At 25.5% G+C, this 23,122-nt stretch overlaps 1 protein-coding gene across 1 annotated transcript; it reads right to left on the reverse strand.

Moving 5' to 3' along the window:
• Positions 1 to 347: 347 nt before the first annotated feature.
• LOC111681053 (voltage-dependent calcium channel type A subunit alpha-1-like) lies at positions 348 to 22,564 on the reverse strand. Its single transcript, XM_023442772.2, has 2 exons — positions 22,304 to 22,564; positions 348 to 600 (listed from the first exon to the last, which is right to left on the reverse strand). The coding sequence occupies exon 2, from the start codon at positions 597 to 599 to the stop codon at positions 348 to 350; it is 252 nt and encodes an 83-aa protein (XP_023298540.1). The 5' UTR covers position 600; positions 22,304 to 22,564.
• Between the last annotated feature and the right edge of the window lie 558 nt (positions 22,565 to 23,122).

Consider the following 23,122-nt stretch of genomic DNA (forward strand, 5'->3'; position numbering starts at 1 on the left):
TAGACCATAGACTAGACTATAGATTAGAACATAGATTAGATTATGGACTAGACTATGTACTAAAATATTGACTAAACTATAGACTAGACTGCAGAGTAGACTATAGACTAGACTAAAGACTAGAATATAGACTAGAATGTAGACTATAATATAGACTAGAATATTAACTGGACTATAGACTAGACTAGACTAAGAGCTAGAATATAGACTAGAATATGGGCTAGAATATAGACTATATTATAGACTAGAATATATGTAGTCTAGACTATAGACTAGACTACAGACCGGATTATGGGCTATACTATAGACTACACTATAATAATTAATTATATAATCAATCTATATACTCACATGATATCGCCCAATTTCAGTCTAGTTTGTATAAGTGCACAACTTTTGTGATCACTAGTAGTAACGGCGCGTCGACGTCTGGGTGGTATTTTCGGTATATACGGAGAATTCATACCTCCACTACCACCCTCACCACCAATACTGCCATCTATACTGCCAGCATTTAGTACAGTGCCGCTCAAGCGCACCATTGGTGATGAACCACGTCGACGATTCGACATGTGTCGACCTGCTACACCGCCCAGCATGCTGCAACAAAAAAAAATAATAATATATTATTAAAAAAAATTAATAATTTTAAAGAAATCTTCAAAACAATATAAATTTATATATATATTTACAATATTACGCCTGTTGTAATTGATTTATCTTTTGTAAGTGTATAACTATACATATACAGTTGTTTGTTTTATAAAATAGCTTTAAGTCATGTATGTGGCTGTTGCAAGTAGTACGTATGTAAAATTACATTAACTGTTGCTTTTGTTTTTATATAAGTTTAAGTGGCAATTATCTTTGTACTTGTTAAATCGTAATTGTAAAGTAGTTAGTTTTTTATATAAATATGTATGTATATGTATGTATATCGTTTTATTTCAAGTATAGGCATAAGTGTACTACACTGTTTTATATTAAAGTTTTTCCACATAATTTCCTTTAAATGCAATAAACAATTTAATTACAACGATTTATTGCAAAAACAACAGTAATATAAAGTTTAAAAAAACTATAAAAGTTTTTTTATTACCTTTGGCAATAATACATCGCATAATAGTCGAACTATCCATTAAATAATCATGTGTTTTCCTAAGACATAAAGAGTTTTTATATCTTTTTTAATTAAATATTTTTAATTGATTTTATTGAATTTTATTTTTAATATTTAAAATCTTTCTTTTGCTTAGTCATCCGAGAAAAAATATTTAAGAAGTTTTTTTAATAAATAATAACAAAACCACAAATAATTTAATGGATTATTTTGTTAATGTTTTCTTTTATTTATTTTTATAACTTTTTGCCACTGGCGTTATGATTTTTCTTCAAAAGAAGTCATTTCGGGCTATTAGTAATAAATAAAAAAGATAAAAATTTAAATGTTTTTAAGTAAAATGGAAAATAAATTAAAAATTAACATTGAAATACGGATAATAGATAACGACATTCGAAGATTAAATGTAGATTATTAAAGAATTATTGTTTGGTCTTTAAAGGCTTTTTGTTAACGAAAAATAATAAAATAAAAACAGATATATATTTTCCAATAAAATTAGATTTTTGTATGAAAAACTGAAAATTTTTTGAAAACTGATCATCTTACTCAACTTAGAATGCGATTCTGGATCGGTCGGTATACTTTAAGGTAGCTGTAGGACCAATATTTGTGGGCTTTAAAAACATCGCAACAAGCGTATAATATCCTCAACGCTATAGTGGTGCAGGTTATATAGTATACAAATATAATTATAATTATTAACCCTAAATTATTGTGTATATTCTTACATAGCTTTAATTGGAAAGTATTGAAAATCCGAGGACTTTGATAAAGTATATATAAAAACTAAAACTCTTGTCAATTCCGTTCTATCGTTAGAAACAAAATGTCAAACATTTGTGAGCATTAATATTTCTTATCAAATATCTCAAATGGGCTTAAATAACGCTCAAATTGAGAAATTCTTTCCAATTCCGTAAAAAAAGTTTTATATGAAAAAAGTAAAAATTTTTTGAAAACTGATCATCAGAAAAATTTGTGATCACTAATATTTTCTATCAGATATCAATTTTATATGAATTTTAAGTTCAATAACAATCTAATTATAAAAAAATATTTTCTAAATCCTTAAATAGCAAACATTTGTCTGTAGTCGTTCATATTTATTTATCTATCTATCTATCTATCTATCTATCTATCTATCTATCTATCTATCTATCTATCAAATATCTATTTTTATATAAAAAATAAAATTGGAGGTCGATAATTGAGAGCCAAATTTAATTTTTATATGAAAATCCTGAAGTTAAAAAAACACAAAAAAATTTAGGATCACTCTTGATCATAAAAACAAATAAGAAAGTTTAGTCGGGCAGAGCCGAGCATACGTTACCCTACACTAAGAGTAAATTTTAAAATTATTATTCTCCATAGAGAATATTATTGATGAAAAACATTCTAAAATAGAATTAATTTGGGAGGTAGGTTAAACATGGGCTAAAGCTCATAAGATTTGAATAAAGAAAATTGCGGCATGTACATTGTACAAATCCGAAGACTTTGATAAAGAATATATGAAAACTAAAACTATTGTCAATTCCGTTCAATGAGTTTTATATGAAAAACCTAAAATCGGCTGTAGATCGTTATAAAACGCCCTTGCAAAATGCCAAACATTGGTGAGCATTAATATTTCTTATCAAATATCTCAAATGGACTTTAAATCTTTAAAAACCGCTCAAATTGAGAAATTCTTGCCAATTCCGATAAAAAAGAAGAATTTTATATGAAAAACCTAAAATCGGCTGTATATTGTTATAAAACGCCAATGAAATACTTAACATCGGTGAACATAAATATTTTCTATCAAATATCTCATATGGACTCCAGATCCTCAAATAACGCTCAAATTGAGAATATAAATAAAATCTGATATACATATATTAAAATAATAAGTTCCGTTGAAAATATCTAGGAAATGTTTGGATATTTTTATCAATACATGGTTAAATGAAATTATTCCATTTATTAATAATTCACCTCATTTTATTGTTACAATCAAATTACATTAAAATATTCATAACCTAGCTATTTATAATTTACATACCTACAATAAACAACAGGTGTTAAAGCAGTCAAGCATTTGTTATCTTAAGTTGTCAAAATATGTATTTTCAACTATATACATATTTTTTTTTACAAAGAAGAACAATTATGTAAATTTTGTCATTACATTATCATTACATTACATTATCAAAAAAATCAATCAAAAATAGTTTTTGTGTTTAAGCAAAGGTAACTCCACCTCCGGTTATCGTTTAACCGAAAGTTATTCTGCCGATTTAAATATTTATTTTTATGAAAACTGTCAATTTAACCCTAAGCGTAATAAATATTTTAGTTGAGTTAATAAATATTTATACCTTAATATAACTTTATAAATATATTTTCAAGAAAACATATACATTTTTCCTTTATCTTTGAAATATACATATGCTATCTATCTAAATACTAAAACACTATTTTTAAATACATTTTTAACAGCTTCAGTTTAAAGACGTATATATACTAACTTACTATGAATTTAATTATAAATTGTTTCAATTATTTAATTATGGTTTTTCTGGTTATTCAAGCATTCTTTTTTTGCATTTCTTTTTTGCACACCTGAATCTTGCTGAAATATTCTTTCTTGCACTTGTTCGTTTCTTATTGATTTTATTTAAGAAACTGGTCATTGTTAGTTGAGTTTAATTTTTAATTTATTTTAATTTTCTCCTATTTTTATTTTCGTTATAATTTCATAAATTCATGTACATGTCATTTTTATTAAAAATAATAAAAATGTCTGCATATTATGTTTAACCGTATGTACATATAACCCAGGAATATATACATATAAAAGAAACTTTGCAAATTGGATTACTAAATTTTATTTTAAAAGTTCATTTTTATAACTAGAAAATAAATGTGTCCCGATTATTACGAAAATTGGCTGTAGATCTTTATGTTACACAATCAAGGAAGTAAAGCTTCAATTGGAAACAAGTAAAAATGACCGACATAATGATGCCTTACACCCGTGTGTATGTAAAATATAAAACATTTTCAGAGGGGAACTTTATATGGTTGCTAAGGTCAAATGAGTCCCGATTATTACGAAAATTGGCTGTACTATTTAGACTTAGACTCGGTTGTATAGAGATTAAGCGAAATAAGTAATAGAGCGATTTTAACCTTTGAATTTGTCCTTGGGTTAAAAAAGCGTATATACCAAATTTCATCAAATTATCCTGCAAATTGTGACCTTTGGGGTTCATGAACACCCATACGGATAGAAAGACGGACAAAAATAGCTAAGTTTACTTAGGAAGTGATTCTGTGCCCTTCCGACTTAGCTGTATATGGTATAAAAATAGAAAAATCAGTAATATTTCAAGGTTAATTGTAGTTCACCACGCGCAAACAGTCAAGAAGAGAGACCCTGTTCTGCAACTCATATTTTTATTAAAAATCGTTTTTTTTGTTTGAAAAAATTAAAATCCCTTGATAATTTGATCTAAATCTGAAAATAATAAAAATCTTACATTTTTTCCATCAAAAATTAAGTTTGTATATGAATAACCTAAAACCAACTGTAGATCCTTTAATAACGCAAAATGGTGATAATCTGTAATCACTCATATTCTCATCAAAACTGATTTTTATATGCAATACCTAAAAATGGCAGTAGATAATTAAATAACCATCCATTTAAGATAAAAGTAAAAACCTGTGATCACTATTTTACCCTACAAATTTATATTTGTAAAATAAGTGTTTACAAGTGATCAAATCGATTTTCCAGAAAACCTTAAATAATGCTCCTATTGAGCATATAGTCAAAATCATTTAAATTTTCCTTCCGAAATTATATTCTTAAAAAAGTCTAAACTTTGTTTTTGACCATGAAATAATTCTTTAAATAAAGAAGAAAAAATATGTGATCATATTTTTACAAAAAAACTAAAATCGGCACTAGATCCTTAAATAACAATACAAGTTGCAAATATCTGTAAAAGCTACATATTCCATTAAAAATGGAAATTTGTAGGAAATAAGTTTTCGAAAATGAAATTAGCGAAAATTAATATGAAAAGCCTTTAAACGATTTTACATCCCAAAATCGCATATCTAAAGTTGGTAAGATCATTAAAGAGAATTGAATTTTGTATTCAAACCCAAACCTGGAATTTATTTATAACCGAATAGTAAGAATCGGCATTCTTGAGTAAAATATCTTGAAAATTCACAACAAACATCAAAATTTTACTAAAATGATTTGCTGGGTTATATTCATGCACATAATAGGACACATTTAACACCTTCATTTCATTTCCAGACATACTCTGTAATTCATTATTTAAACGCTACATCAGTAAAATAGGAAAATCACCAACAGCGATTATACACTTCATATGTGAAGGAGTTTAGATAAAGCCGTCCATGTCCGTCTAGTATGAAAACAATTCTATAAAATTTTCAATTTCGATTCAGTCAACTTGTCGGATTTCACTAATTTATATCAACTTTCTCTCCCCAGTACTAGATTCTGTTGATGGCCTTCGAATAAGACCCATTAAATATATTCAACCTTCTACCTTATTTTCCAAAAAAATGAACATTGGTGTAACCAGATGAAGGGCTTATAAAATTCGTTAAATCTAAATTTAATAATTGAACTCGTTTTTATCAAAAATTATTTTTCATTTTGTACCTAGAATGGTTATTTGCCACAACATTTTTTTCTAGTGACCATGAGATGGGGTGTCTGGTTAAAAGAGTAAAAAAATGATTGACACAACAAAAAATATGTAAATCCATTGTTTGAAGTGTTTGTAGTGTGGGGTTTATTATTTTTTATATCCTAAAATAAATATACAAAAATTTTCACAAGTATTGTATGAGGTTTTTGATAAAATTGGAAAAAGCATTCCCATGATATTTAATATTCAATTTAAGAAAATGTCAAAATATATATGAAATAATTTTGAAAGTTATTTCAAAAAATTTACTTAGTTAGATAATTATAATGAAATACTTTATATTTATTTTAAAAAGTCTTAAAAAACTCTAGTGGAAAATAGAAAAGCTTTAACATAATATATAGTAGTATCAGCATTGTCCACAATGATCCAAAATTCCTTGATTCTTTTCCTATATTATTTTAAATGTTTGAAATCATATGGCTAATGACCTATTGATATTATATGTTCTTACTTGTTTATTAATTAATTAATAATAATTTCTTATTTTTTCTAACATTTGCTAGTGTTAACATAAAATACATAAAAAAATAGAAAAACAAAAAAATTATCGTTCAGGGATTATCTAAATAGCGAGTTAACAACAAAATTATTTTAATTTCTAATATCATGCTATAAAGCTTTAACAAAGGGGGTTATCAGGAATATATTAAAATTTTCTCTACCGTTAATTTATTAACGGTAGAGATCCCATATTTAATGTATTAAATATGGGATCTCTTATTTTAATCTATAAAAATCATATTATTATGAACCCTTTTACCAAAAAAACCCTCCTCATCATAGTGTATATATAAGCACATTTACAGAAACATACACACGCACTTCATAAGCAGTGTACTAAACAGGGATGAGAAAGAACTTTATGCAAAAAGTACTTTTTGGAAATTTCTAAATGTGTTCTGGTTTTTTGTACCAAACATAAGGAAAAAATTAAAAAATCCAAAAATTAGTTTTATACCAAAAAATGTTTAATTTATCTTTTACTATAGCATTAGTTGTCAGTTTCAGCTAAGTTCATTTAGGATTGACTGATATTTTTAAAAAATTAAAATTTCAATGCTTTCTACTATATAGGAGAGCTATGTGGTAAAAAAACCCCAAATACTCGTACGTTTCATCTAATACTCGTACGTTTCCAGAAGTAATTATTTTCAATATACATAGCTGTCATTTACCAAAAATCGTATACATACATACATACATACATACATACATACATACATACATACATACATACATACATACATACATACATACACAAAAATGGTATGTAACCCAACACTTTGATTTATCAACATTTATGTTGCTGAAGTCATTCGTTCTTATTATTATTGCTGAAACTGTTTGGAAAATTATTATTATACTCTTAAACTCAACTCAGTCACTCATTTTATGTTTAAAACTTTATTAGAAAATATTGTTTATAAAACCACAAAAATATGTTGATAAAATTTTACTACCTGTTAAGTATGTCTGACATACAGATATACATACATTGATATTTATTAGGGTGGTTCATGTTTAAAAACTTACACAAAGGATTATCACAATAAAACTCGATATGAGTTAGTTTAATTATATTTAAGGACTTCTTTTTGGACCACCTTCTGTTGACTAGTCTGTATACTTACTAGTCAGTACACAGAAAGGGAAATCTTTTACTAAATTGTTCTTACTTCAGCCTAAAACGTACATGAAAGGTTTAATTTTATCTAAATCAAGCATTGATTTGAGCTAAAATCAAAGAGAAAATTTTGCAAATAAGTGTAAGATCACTTTCCCCCAAAAAGGCATTAATCGAATTTTTTGTATTTCCTTATATCCGAACCGCACTTAAATCAACTATTTTGTACTTGGTTTAAGGGACCAGTACCAGTACTATTGATCACGAATACTCAATTCTATACACTTTAGCATTGCCTATACACGAGACTGGTCAAAAGTCTAGTCAATAGACTAATCCATAGACTACACAGAAAAAATTATCGGTAGTTTATTTTCAATTAATATGTTTTAATTTTCTTTATTTTTTATTTAAACAAATTTTTATTTGTCTTAATTATCTCGTTTTTTGAAACTGTTTGAAACTAAAGTGTAAAATTTTGATTAAATTTTTAATTAATTCAATTAATTTTTTAATTGATTGAAAAATTTTTTCTGGCCTTCTTTTCCATTTTAGATTTTTTTTAAATATTTTATTTTGAATTTTTGTGCTAGCAATATTTATAATTCTTAAATAGTCCATAAAATTTTAGGCATATAATATTCAAGTTTCTTTACAATTTATGAAACACTTTATATGTTAAATTGTGTCAATAAAGTGATAATTTTTGAAAATGCTGAACGCATTGTTAAAGGTCTAGTATTCCTTTAACGTTGTGTGTAATCGATTAATAATTTGATTGTTTGAATCACCATCTTAATTGATTTATAAAAAATTCTCTATCAAACAGTTTAATTTATTTGATTAATAATTTAATAAAAAATCAATTTTATATTTATTAAATATTTAATTTATACAATTAATGAATTAATCAATTTTAAATCTTGTCTCAATTATTGACATTTATTGTTCTGATTAATTCATTATTTGGAAAAAAAATATATATTTTTACTTTTTTACAAATTTGGTAATTGATGTCATCATTTTGGTTATAGGTGCAAAACTTGCTTGATACAATTATTTTGATAATTAAAACTCATTTTCAGTTTTTTCTGTGTAGTACATAGATCAAGACAGATTATTCAATTGACTAGTCCATAATATATTTAATAGAGGATACCAATTACAAGTTTAACACCCTAATTTTATATATACCTTACAAAATAATTGTAAGTGAACGTGTCTACAATATGGTAATGAATGTAATGGATAAAACACATTTAAGTGGTGTGATAGGTAAGTCTAAACAACAACAGTACTTTAAAAAATGTGGGTTAAATAAATAAATGAATATAAGTGTCAATTGTTTTTCACTTAAGTGAAAAGAGGGTTTATTTGTATTTGATTTTAGGCTTTGAAAGTCCTTAATAAACATTGAAAACTATATTTATTTTAAGAATATATAATGATAAAACTAAGTTTTTTTTTAAACAACTTAAGTTATGACTTCTTAAGAAATTTTTAAAACACTTGAATTTTTTAATGTTTGTATAATTTGCATAATTTTATTGTATATTTTAAAAAAGTGTCATATTTTGATTGATATTTATCAGTTTAATGTCGACATAACGGTTAATGAATTAATGGTACAGCTTTGTGTAAAGTAATATTACAAAAACCACGATTTTTGCTTTATGTTTACACTCATATATACATAAGTACATTAGAGTATCCCGAGGAACAGTCTTTTTAAGAATTTCATATAGGAATAGCTCTTACTCGATGCGTATTTATGTACTGAACACGGGAAGATGAAAAATATTAAAATTAAAATACTGACCTCAGTATAATTTGAGAAAAATAAAATATCTTCGATTATTTTGAAAAAGGTTTCAAAAATTTTGTAATTTTAAGCTGATTAAGGAAAAAATAAATTTAAAATTTTTGTAGAGTATTTTAAGTTTACAAAAAAAATTTTGTGGGTTGGAAATATTGACCCCTATTTCATCAAACTTTTAGTTTATCCAGAAAAATTTAAAAAAAGTTTTGCATTTGGTTCACTGCATTTTAAAATTTTTAGATTATTTTAAAATTTATACAAAAAAGTCGTTTTGCGGACCAGGAATGGTACAAAAAAGTCGTTTTGCGGACCAGGAATGGTACAAAAAATATTTTAATTATTTTTGCGACGAAAGGCTCAAAATTATTTGGAAAAGATTGTAGAATTTTTTTGAGCATATTCTACTGAGATTAATATTTTCAATTGCTGGTAGGAAACCTTTTCAAAAAATGTTTTTTCTTTTTCTCGTATTTATAGTACGAATTCTAAAAATGAAAGAAAAGAATGAATTCTAAAAAAGAAATGCAAACAATTTTGTATGAAAATAACTCAGTATTTGTAAGTATTTTTTATAAAAAATTTAAAAAATTGTTTTAATTCTACTCTCTGAATATGGGCATAAAAAATTGCTCCACTGGACATCCTAATTACATATGTGTATTAAAATTTCCTTATTTTCAAAATTGTTTAATATATGTTTTTTTACAGAAAAGTTTAAAATTTTTCCATTTTAATAATTCATTAAAATATGCTGAATGCAATGTTAAAACGATTACTATTCATAACATTAAATTTCGCTATTATGATATGAAAATGACCATCAATTGATTGCAAAACTATTTGAATGTATTCAATCAAAAGTTTGCAGAAAATGCATAAAAATAAAAATTAGAATTGAAAATCTAATACTTTGCAAAAACAAATCTATGTAAATTTTTATGAAATTTATTTTGCATAAATAAAAATAATAATAAAAATCGATTTAATCTCTAATAAAATTCTTAAAACAACATGTACATATGTATGTATAAGAGCGAGTATGTGTTAGTTGATATGAAATGCTATAAATGATTTTTGGAAAAAATATATACATAAAAATATATGTGGTGTATGGGCATCATAATAACCTAACATCTCTGTATAGCTTTCCCGATCTAATAATTATAAATATATTTTAAGAAAAAAAACTTCGTTTTAAGAAACAGTATAGAAGAACGTTTAAAGTCTGTAGATTAGGTCACATGATTGAATTTGAACTAGTCCACTAGATTCTAGTAAATTTATTAGTCTATGGACTTGTTTAATGAGTATTTCAAGTTGTTTTTGTATTGTTTTATAGACTCATATATTGACTATTCTGTGGAATAGTCTCTTGAATGTATACTATTTTATTGACTAACTTATGGACGACTCTATTGACTAAAATATGTTGTTGTCGTTTGATTAGTCTAGGTACTAATTACCGACTGATTTACTATTTTAAATATGTAAAAATCTCATATGTGAATAATAATCTACATTTTTTAATTAAATTTTAAAAAGGATACCTTACTCCTTACAAAAATTACTGGGTTTAGAATCGAATTAAAACTGAACTCATACAATAAAAATCATTTTTCACAACTCCATTAATATAAAACCTCAAGAAGAAAACATATTTTTTTATGAAACCATATTTACTCGTACTCAAAACTATGGTTTACGATGATGTATGTGGTTTTCTAAGTTGTTTGAGTAGAAACTATAATAATTTCCTTTATATATGTATTTTTTTTTATTTTCATAGTCTGCTTTATTCATCAAGTATTTTTTTCCAAGTACTCTACAGTACATACACACATACATACATGTTAGTTGATTAAGGTTTAAATATTATTTTATTTTTAATATAAATAAACAAACAAATCAAATTTTCTTTATAAATCTTTAACAAAATTTAACATAAGATTTATATACATATATATTAGTTTAAATTTTATTAAATTTATTTTGAAAATTGTTTTAAAATCATAAAATGTTGTGTCCCTTTAACCTTTTAGTTTAGTTTTAAAAATAGGAAATTTGAAATAAAAGTCCCTAAAAGGTTTTTGGTTTGCAAATAAAGAAAGTTGTTTTCATTAAATTTAAATTACGATTTGAGAGATCAAATTTACACTTTAGATAATATTTTAAAAACGGAAGGAATGAAATTTTAGAAGAAAAAAAAGCAAATTTATATAGTGATTATGAAATTTCCACTGAAATTTTCATTTATAACATGTAGATATGATTAGCTCATTGTGTTAGTATCACTATGAATATTGTTAATTTCCTATATTTCTCTATTCTACTCTAAAATAACTTATAGCAGAAAAAACAAAACTACCAAAGCCATTAGTAATATATTTTTTCCTTTATTATTTTGATTTCAATATAGTTATGTATGTAATCTATATAAACTATTTTGTGCTCATTTATAAAGTAAAGTACTCATACGTACACAGGAACACCTATCTTTCACAGCAGATACATGTGTACATGTATGTGTTTGATGTCTTCAACATGCGAATAAGGTGGGGTTTAACTAACTTTAATAACTTTTTCTAAGAGGCTCAACTTTAAAAGCTCTATTCGAGATGTAAAGTTCTATATATACTAGGAAAATAACGTAATGATTTTAAACATTCTCAAAAGGATTCGTCTCAAACAAAAGGTCAGACGGACGGACATAGCTTAATCGACTTAGAAAATGTTTCTAAGGATGGGTGTAGGATCAATATTTTTGTGCGTTACAAAAATTTGAACAAACACAATATGCCCTCCCTACTGAAGTGTATAAACATATTTTCAACAAAAAGAATTTTTAAGATTTATAAACGGTCTCATACGAATTTTAGTAAAAAGCATATTATTTTTTTAAATTAAAAAAATTTAAGTGTATAAGTATTTTATATAAAAATTCTTATAGTTAAAATAAACTTAAAAATTTATTTTTTTTAGTGGTATTTTCGAACCATACTTATGTTTGTATAAAAACAAAAATATTCGGCTGTGTTCGGCTTATATAGCCTTTGTCTATATGTTTTAATTAATTTAATATTTTCTTTTTTCTTTTATCACACAAAATTTTCCATCCCTGACCCTACTGATAATATAAATCTACCGACTGTGTTGTTCTTTTTACACACTTAACAATCTAAATAAAACAATATATACGATTTTGGTAATTTTAAATAGGAAACCCTGTTTTACTTCTGTGGATATATGATTATGTGTTACAAATAAGTCATAAAAATCAATATACCCTCCATCAATTTTAATAGTGTTTGAAAAAAAATATAGTGTAATAAAACTATATAATTTTTTTTTTGCATTCTATGTATTGTATATATTTTCTACTTTATAAATATGCAATTTAAAAGAGTATATAAAATATTTATTCTGTTACACAGGCTTTTACCTCAATATTTGTACATTCTTCATTTGCATCGTAATAGAAAGAATTTTATACATACACATTCACATTATTTAATTAACTTTACATGCATGTATCTAGCAGTTTTACAAGGACTCACCAGTGTATCCATTTAAAGAGTAGTGAAAAATGAGAACCAGGAGAATATACTTTAATATATTCTTTCAATACAATATTTCTGTTATTTAACCTACTAAATGTAACCTACTCCAAAGTCTATAGTTCATATGTAATCGAAGTAAATTGTCAAATCAATAGACTTTTTCTCCTACAACAGAAACTTACATATGAATTATTTTAGAATCTACAGGGTATGTTAATATATCTATACATGCATCACTACAAAAAATGTATATATATTAAAATATTTAGTCAGTTTAAAGTTAATAAAAAACGTTTTTCTATTACCCATGATTGTTTCTATATAATACAATTGTATCAAAAATGTTTACACCTTTTTTGTTTAGTACAAATTTTAGGTGAAAATTGGTTTTATAAACAAAAATGTAAACATATGCATGCATGCTGTTCATGAAAAGGAAACCAATTTATCATTACAAACAATAGTTATATTTTTATCGCAACCACTTTTTTTATAACAATTACTATTAGCAACTGTAGGAGTATGTGGCTTTTTTAAGCAAATATATAATGGTGTATAAAAAACTGATAAATAAATGAAATTATAAAAAATACTAATATCAATAAAAATATTGTGACAATGATTTATTACTATTAACAACAACTGCTACTATTAATATTGTATTTTGAATGTCATACAATAGATAACAGGGTTTTAGATTTCTGTCTGGTTATATACTTCAAAGAAAATTCTTAATCTTTTTTAGAAAATTTTCATCATTATGTTTTCCGAAAAATATCAACATAATGAAAACTAAATTATTTTTTTTTTTAACGGAGATATGGTATATTCATATGTTAATTTAATTTACACTACAGTTGTGGGGAAAGTATTAAGTGATTCTGCTAATCACCCAAAAATAATGGTCCCACCATAAAGTATACCAGGTTCAGAATCGATTTAGCTATTTCCGTCTGTGTGTCCATGTAAACCTTGTGCGATAAGATAAATTTATGGAATTTGGCACGCTTAATGAATATAGAATATAGGTTCCATACATCTCCATGAATAGGGCTTTTTAGCTCATAAATATGTTAAATGTTCTTGTAGTTCTCCACAAATCTGCAAAACTTAGCTTTATATAAGTTTAAATTATATTGCTTAATTATATGGCCTCTATCACCCATAGAAATTCTCTTCAGAAGATAACTTTAAGGTCAAAATTCACATACAAATGCTAATGTCAAAATGAAATTCTGCATGAATGAATTTAATATAGACCTTAAATCTTAAAAAAAAATTATAGATAGGTTTATACTAACGCCAGCCCTTTTACAAAATCTATTTTTTAGTCAACAAATTATTGAAATATGTATTTCTGAATTAAGACACCGTCCGACACTCAAAATTAGACTCGAACCGGATGATATATGCCTGAAACTTTAAACGTAATGGAGAAAAACTGCTTTGTTATATTTTTTTGTTAGTTTGATTTCGTGATCCTGCGTCCTTTTTAAAGGACTTCAAGGTTTTTTTTTCAAAGCAAGTATTTTAAATTACTTATACTGATCAAATATTGCCAAATTTGATGTCAAGCTTTGTCAAGATAATAATTTTAAAAAACGTTTTTGACAGATAAAATAAAAAAAATACAAAATATTTTCCCTCTCTTCCAGTTGGCTTCACACCAAATTTGACATTTTTTAATTAGTAAAAGTATTTTAAATTTTTTTCCTTAAATTTATATCATCAGATGTATATTATCCGTTTCTTATCTAACGATTTTTTTCTCTTTTTGTCGGACGCTGAGATAAATCTGAATTAAGATAAAAGTCAAATTTATTTGGATTGTCTGATGTATATAAGTTACATACAACAAAAACGAACATATAAAGCTATTGTTACTTCAAAATTGTATGGTAGAGTGTCAGGGGTGGAATATTGTGTATGATTTAAAAAAAAAAAATAACTTCATATACATATTAACATATATTTCTAAAAAGCATCTAGATGATAAATAAAATGATATTTAAAAAGTGCAATGTTTTAAAACAGCACAACAAAACATATATAAATATACATACTATGTATGTTGATATTTTCCAATTAATCAATTATTTATTAATTTTTTAAAATTTTTTCAATTCATATTAGAGTGTCCCATTAAAGAGTCTTTTTTTCAGAACATGCTACAGTAATATTTTCGAAATGAAACGCTAAAATCCCGCAATGGTTATTTAATTAAGAGAAACATTTTTTATAATTTCTTTAGAGTATTCAGCTTTGTCATTCCGTCTGTCCGTCCGTCCATGTAAATCTTGTAATCAAACTACAAGACGCAATTTTCAAAATAAATTAATGAAATTTCCCTAGGGATAAAGCCTATTGAAACAACTAGCATTGACGACCCTCTTGAACTTTATAATTATAGGGCCTCATTTGACTTTAAATTTGACTTAAATGTCCACAAATTTATTCAACAATAATTATTTTAAAATTTATATGCTCTTCCTATGGATTAAAACTTTTAACTACAATTTTATAAATATTCAAAATACACACACATTTCTATAAAATACCACACAAACATAAATATTTGCTTGGTCAGACTTTATAAATACTTTTAAATAATTTAATGGTCAAAAACATAAACACAATGAAAATGTTTGGAAAAATTTTTATTATACAATTCGAAATAATTTGCAAAAAAATAAATTTAAAATAAGTTTTCAAATATTTTTGTTGAAATAAAAAGATAAAACTACAAATGTCATCATACTTGCTGATACATTGTATTGTTATATTGTGATATAATTCTATTTTACTTCATTTTTTGTTACATAAATATGTTTATATGTATGTATTGGCAGTCTCTTGATAATGTTAAATTCATAGTAAATAAATATGTATGTATAAGTAACACAAAAGTCAGTTTAGCGTAAAGATACCCAAATCAAATAAAATTATACTGAAACTGAAATATACCTAGGAAAAGTAGAAAGGGCGATGCCTGTCATAGAAAAGAAAGGAATAAGAAGATAATAGAACTAAAGCTACAAATAATGGTCACACAACAGGACCTCAACCTACACACAAACATCAAAACAACTACATTAATACCCAGCAGTTCCACTGGTTGATTTTAACTAGTGATTTAGCATTTTGTATATAAAAAAGTCTGGTTATAGCATTAGCTATGATGTACTATTTTAACAAGTCCTTCAACCATATGGACTTTAATTTATAATATCTTATTAGGAACATACAATTAACTTTGACTTAGTAAAATATTTTGGTAAAAATACAATGAATACAATCACTTCTTTTAAACTATTGGGTTAGTGCTAAAAGAAACTTACTATTGAATTAACTCAATACAAATAAGAAACATCATAGATTTACTTTTTGATGAACAAAGAGATGAAAAAATTAACATCAACAATGTTAAATTATTTCCCAAAATAGAAGAAACACATAAATTATACATAAGAGCATAAAAAATACTTAGTCAAAAATGTCTATCAATGTAACAAATAACAAGTAAAAAATTATAATCGATCACATCCGACCATACGATACCCTAAAGCAACTTTACGTATTTTTAAAGTCTGTCTTATTTTTACAAACAAATTGTGCGGATGATTTTAACATCCAAAAATGTTAGTCCTGCACTCAAAATTAAAATATCGGCTGTCCATCTGTGTGTTCGCACAAACAAATAATACACACATCTATCTCACCCTAGTCCCCATACAAAATATTCTTCAGAAAATGAACTTAATTCAAAGTATTTATAAGTTATACAAAAACACATCCTCTCAATCTTGTCTATAGGTAACTCTATAGTCTCGTCTGTAGTCTATAGACTATAGCCTAGTCCATTTTTATTTATTAGTCTATTGTCTGGTTTAAGTTTTGGTCAATTGTCTAGTCCATATTTTTAAAACGACTTAAATTGTTTCGTTTTGAACAGTATTTGCATTATTTTGCTTTATAAGTATTTATATACATATCTTGGAGTCTAAATTCTACACATTACTTATGCTCTATCAAGCACGTGACTCTTAACATTTAGGACTGTAAGAAATTCGATTTTTATGTAAAGGAGCCAAAAAAAAAAGCAGACACATAAAATAAATAAATCTTTGCAAAACCAAGACAAAACCTCGAAAACACTTAATATTTTATTAAGAGATTTGTTCTCTTTATATCTCCAAGTTTAAATAGATAAAAGTTCAAGTGTTAATGTGATGGCGATCTTTGATTATGACCAGAGTTTAACCGAATAAACCGCAATGAAATATTAAGGAAGTATACTAAGTTTATTAGAAAGCTGAATGCAGTTATACCCAGCAAAAGTTTGAATTGAAAAGTAAGGAATTTAAATTCTATAATTTACTTTCACCATATAATTATTAGTTATTATTTTAACACGGTAATGATATTGTAGGAAAGTGCTTACCAAACTCGCTTACACAGAATTAGTTAGGTAAGTTGTTACTAAGATTAAGGAGTTAAGTTATTTTTTTTTTTTTTTTTTTTTGTTAATGTGACTGACTGCGGCATCTACTATTCAAAAACAACACATTAAGGCAAAAAGTACGAAAATACGAACGGTATGTAGTAGTCATTGAAAAGCCATTGCCATGTTTTTACTGGGTATAGAAATAAACTTTGAAGAAAATATAATAATATGTCTCTGGTACGGCTAGTAATTTAAATATTATTGCTATAATTAAATCTAATCACCTTAAATATTTGTTGCTCAAATACGTTTGTTATTTTGAAATATTCTTTTGCTGTAAATAATTATGCTAAGAAGGGTGTATTTCATTCGCCATTTTTTAAATGCAGGATTTTTTTATTTGTCCTTTTATTTTGTCTATTTTTATGGTGTTGCTTTAATTTTGTGGCTGCTGGCCGCCTTTTCGTCTTAATTTAATGTAGCGGAAATTGTCTATTATAGGACAATGATGTGCAGTGTATTTTATACGGAATTTTTTTAAATTTGTTTCTTTTTAGTCGTTTTCATATCTTGTTGTAATGATTAAAATATAAAATACACAATCTTTTAGTGAAAAGATGAGAGGTAAAAAATTAGGTTTAATATTTACCTTGAAATCTCTGAATTATTTTGAATGACAGTTTTGCTGACTATAGACTAGACTATTGACTAGACTATAGACTAGACTATAGACTAGACTATAGACTAGACTATAGACTAGACTATAGACTAGACTATAGACTAGACTATAGACTAGACTATAGACTAGACTATAGACTAGACTATAGACTAGACTATAGACTATACTATAGACTAGACTATAGACTAGACTATAGACTAGACTATAGACTAGACTATAGACTAGACTATAGACTAGACTATAGACTAGACTATAGTCGAAGCTACAGACTAAACTTTAGTATTCACTATAGTCAAATCTCTACACTTTAGGCTACACTAAAGACCAGTCTTCAGATTTTAAATGCTAAATTTTTTGTAATAGAAATACGTTAATTATGTATACTGTTACCATTTAAATAGGGAAAATAATGTATTAAAAGAAATATGTTTTTTACATAATCTTGCTTTTTGGCTAGAGGACAAAAACATAATGAACCTACCAGAACGTAATACCTAAACAAATTAAAATCATGATTTGGTATAAGCATTAAATTTAAGATACAAATTTAGTTTTCTTAATTTTGCAAACTTGTTACATATAATCCTTAGAGCATTTCAACAAAAGCAAGAAACTCCTTAAAGGGCTAAATAGATATCCAGAAAATCTACGAATAATCAAAAAAGCTCTTTTTTACATAAATTTTCTTTCTTAATTTTTAAGCGAAAGAAAAAAATCGAAACTTCAGAGAAAAGAAAGTTTTGAAAGAAAGATTTAAGTTTTAGTCGAAAGTTTTAATCGAAACTTCAGAGAAAAGAAAGTTTTGAAAGAAAGATTTAAGTTTTAGTAAATTTAACAACACATATTTACAATAAAAATAATACCCATTGCAAACAAACAAAACAAGTAGTACAACAATAAAAGGAAAATGGACAAATTGAAAATTTGAAGTTTTAAAAAAAGGAAATAATGGAAACAAGTAAACACATTTTTTACAAAATGGTACTACTACTTTTACTACTTACTTATGAAAAGCCAAAAGGAAGATGTTTAAGAAAAAGGCTTTTAAATAAAAAATGGAAACACTTTAACTATTGTTGTCATTTAATAAAAGGATTATAAAAAGGGACTTGATTCCCTTCAATTCATATAATAAACTTTTGTATATTTGTGTTTATATTTATCATTAGTAGGAAATTTATTTATTTTTCTCACTAAACTTTCAATGTTTTTGGGTTGACATATAAATGAATAAATCTAATAAATTTTCAGATTTATAATGTTTTTCTCTTTAAATTCTTTGTTGTGCCTTTAACAGGTTTTAACTTTTTTGTTATATAGGATTTATTTGTTAAAAATATTACATTTAGAAAAATGTCTCATTCTAATAGTGTAGGGCATTAAAAGTTTGCTTTTGCTGGCTGTAGTTTTTTTTTTTTTTCTTATTCAATTTTAAAGATAGCCAATACAACAACAAGATTAAACTGATAAATTATAACAAATTGTGGTCGTAATTTTTCACCCAAACAATAGAAAAGTGTTTGTATTTTTTTATAAAGTTCTTCATTGTATTCAAGAAAAGAGGAATTTATACAAAAGTAGACAAAGGCGGCAGTCTGGCTTCAAATGTTGAGGAAGATTTTTATAGAAAAAGTTTTTTTAAACAAAGGTGAGAAACGTGAAATAGTCAACATGTTGATTTAATTTTTTAATTATATTTAATCTATAGAAAACTTTGTCTATTTAAGTTTAAGTTGAAATTAATGCCATTATTAGCGGTTAAAATTTAAAGAATTTTGAAATTAAGTTTAGATTATAATAATATAAAAATAAATTAATTTAGAAATATTAATTTGTAATTTCTAATGAATTACAAGTTTCCCATACGTAACAATTATTTTTACCAAGCATTTAGTTTAATTTTCTACAAAAATCATTTCAACAGCTTTCTTATACAAAACACTTTTTTCTATATATAAAAGTTTACAATAGAAAACACTTAGTCAAAACTTCTATAAAATACATTGAAGATTTTTTAAAATAATTTTTATATATTTTCCTAAAAACATTTCTGCAGAAGATATTTGTACAAATTTTCGTTTTAGAAACTTTTTCTATAGAAAACATTTCTTCAAGTTTATAAATTTAGGAAAATTTGCTAAAAAAAGTATTTGAACTGATTTTTTAAAAAACTATTTCTATATATTTTTCAAAAGTAACACTTCAATTAGTGTAACATTGTTGCAAACATTCGATAATTTTTTTAATTTAAATTTCCTACAGAAACTATTTTCCATAACATTATGGAAAATTTTTATTTTTTTTCAATTTCCTGTAAAAATTATCGGTCATTATAAATCTTTAATGTTTTACATTAAACAATAAATTCTTTTAAAATAAACATTTTACTACATAAATATGATAAGAATTCTTTGAAAGTTTTCTTTCTCAAAACTTTATAATTAATTTACACAAAAAATACCAGATTCATCATTTCAGCTTTATTCTCCACCACCAAAAACAGTAATATTTAATGATGCTGCTACTTTCATCTTTTTTCATACAACATTTTTTCACCCTGATAATTTTCTAAAACTTTATCATATTATTCAAAATGAAATGAGAAAATACTGTATATAATCTTTTTCTATTTTCATTTTGTAAATTTTAAAGTGGATTTTCATACAAGCAACGAAAATATACACAAATTATTTTATTATTTCATTTTTTTTTTTGTTGTTCTCACAGCAACAACCTGATAACTTTACGTAAATTTGCATAACTTTTAAATAAACAACATCAGCAGTGTTAGCAACAACAACAATTACAACGGCGTCATCGGTGGCAACAACATCATCATTGAAAATCATTTAATGGTAATGATACGTCGTGGCAAGTAATAATAATGCGAGTAAAACATGTTATAGTCAGTCCGTCCCTGTGTCTGTTTTTTGTGTGGAAGAATATAAATTTAGTTGTTGGTGATGTTGTTGCTGCTGTTGATGTGTTGATTTGTTATTGTTCTTGTGTTTAAGCACAAAAACACACACCCACCTAAATTTTAGACAATAAATATACCTTTAAAAGGATGGTACCATTTTTAAGGAGAAATAAAGAAGAATCAATGTTTTCGTGAACGAGCCTAATAAAGAATTGATTGACTAGTCTGTGGTGCGATCTATTGACAATTAATTTGTCGGTGAACTAGACTATAGACCAGTTTGTTAACAAGTTAATAAACAATTCTGTTAAACAGTATGTGAGATATCTTAACTAGTCTATGAACTATCTCGACTAGTCAATAAACTATTTTATTGAATAGTCAATAGTCAATATACTTATATTAACCAGTTGTTGGAGTAGTCTATTGAATGTGGGCTAATCAAATATTTTGAGAAGTATATTGACTATGCACTAGTCTATTGATTAATCTATGACTGATCAGTGGGCTAGTCTATGAACAAGACTAAAATAAGTCTTATATCTATTGTCTATTGTCTGAATAGGAAATAATTTATTAACTTGCCTACTCCATTGACTAATCTATCAACTAATCTATTAAGTTTTCTATGAACAAGTCTATAGACTAGTCTATTTAATAAACATTGAGAAAATTTTTGAAATTTCATAAAGATTCCTTTTAGCATATATTTTTTCAGTTAGGAAGCATCTTTCGATTATTTTTTGCGAAGCACCTTAATATTTACATACACCTAAAATAGGGTGTTTATTTATTTATTTAGCTTAAGCTACTTTATGAACATCAGCAACAACAACAAATCTAAATCGAGAGAAAAAAAAACCTTTTTCATTTTTTCCCTACGTTCTTTGTTTACAGTGTTCTGATGGAAATTTAAACTCAGTCGCACAAAAAACAGGCATATGGTGTGTAAACAAATACAAGAGGAAAATATAAATGAAAAAGTGGCACAGTGGTAGCAAATAATAATATTACAAATAAATAAAATTTAATACATAATGACTTAAAGAAAAATACAATATTTCCTTTTTTTGTTTTTGTTCCACTGCTAAATGTTGAATAATAGTACGCCCACTAGTTTATAGGATTTAACATAAATACCGCTAAAAAAATTATTCAATAAAGCAGCAATAGCATGAATATAAAAATTAAAAGTTATATGTTTTTTACTAACATTTTTTATATGCCATTGTATGATATATGATTTAATGTTTTTTTTTGTTCCTCACAATTTATTTAGATCAAATGAACAATAATGTTTTTAAAACGTGCATAAAAATACAAATATTTCATAGAGGGCGAGAGGTAATAAAAATGGCTACCATTAATATAATAGAAATAAACACTTACCTTTTAAATTGACTGAGGATAATCCGTATTATATCCAATTGTCAACTGTGACACAATTTTTCTTTTAGTTTTATACATTTACTATACAGCATGATTTACTGTAAAAATATTGATTGGAACATTTTAAAGTAGAAGAAAACGACGACGACATTACTTGATTTCCTCTTGTAGTTTATTTATTTATTTATTTGTATATTTTTATTTTATATTTATTTATTTAGGATACTTTAGACCTTTAAATTATTTTTCACTTCTTTTCTTTTGTATATTGTAGGTTATCATTAATTTTAATTTGTTTTAATAAATTAATTTTTGTTATTTGTATTTTATAAGATTTTTAATTGAACACATTTTTTTATTTATTTATTCTGATTTTTGTAGCATTTTTTTCGGGTATATTTTATCTTTTTAAATTTCAATTAAAATATTTATTAATATTTAAATTAAATTACCTTTCAATTGATTTTTTATATAAAATAATTTTTTTATTGTTTTTTTGTACGTTTAGATTTGTATTTGTAAATAATCGCTTTGTATGATTATTTTGAGGATTTAACAAGTATTAATGAAAATGTTTTAAAAATTTAAATTACTCATACGTCGTCATGTACGTTAGTGTGGTTCAATAAAAAAAATTGATTCGGAACAATTTTGATTGCGATTAACTTCGCTGACTTGTTCACAATTACTATCCTGTATATCTGGTCATATATGCGACTTCCCTTATCTGTCTGTCTGTCTGTCTGTCTAACTGTATATCTGTCTGTCTGTCTGTCTGTCTGTCTTTCTGTCTGTATATCTGTATATCTGTCTATTAAC

The sequence above is a fragment of the Lucilia cuprina genome, chromosome 3 (genome assembly GCF_022045245.1).
Source record: "Lucilia cuprina isolate Lc7/37 chromosome 3, ASM2204524v1, whole genome shotgun sequence".
NCBI lineage: Eukaryota > Metazoa > Arthropoda > Insecta > Diptera > Calliphoridae > Lucilia > Lucilia cuprina.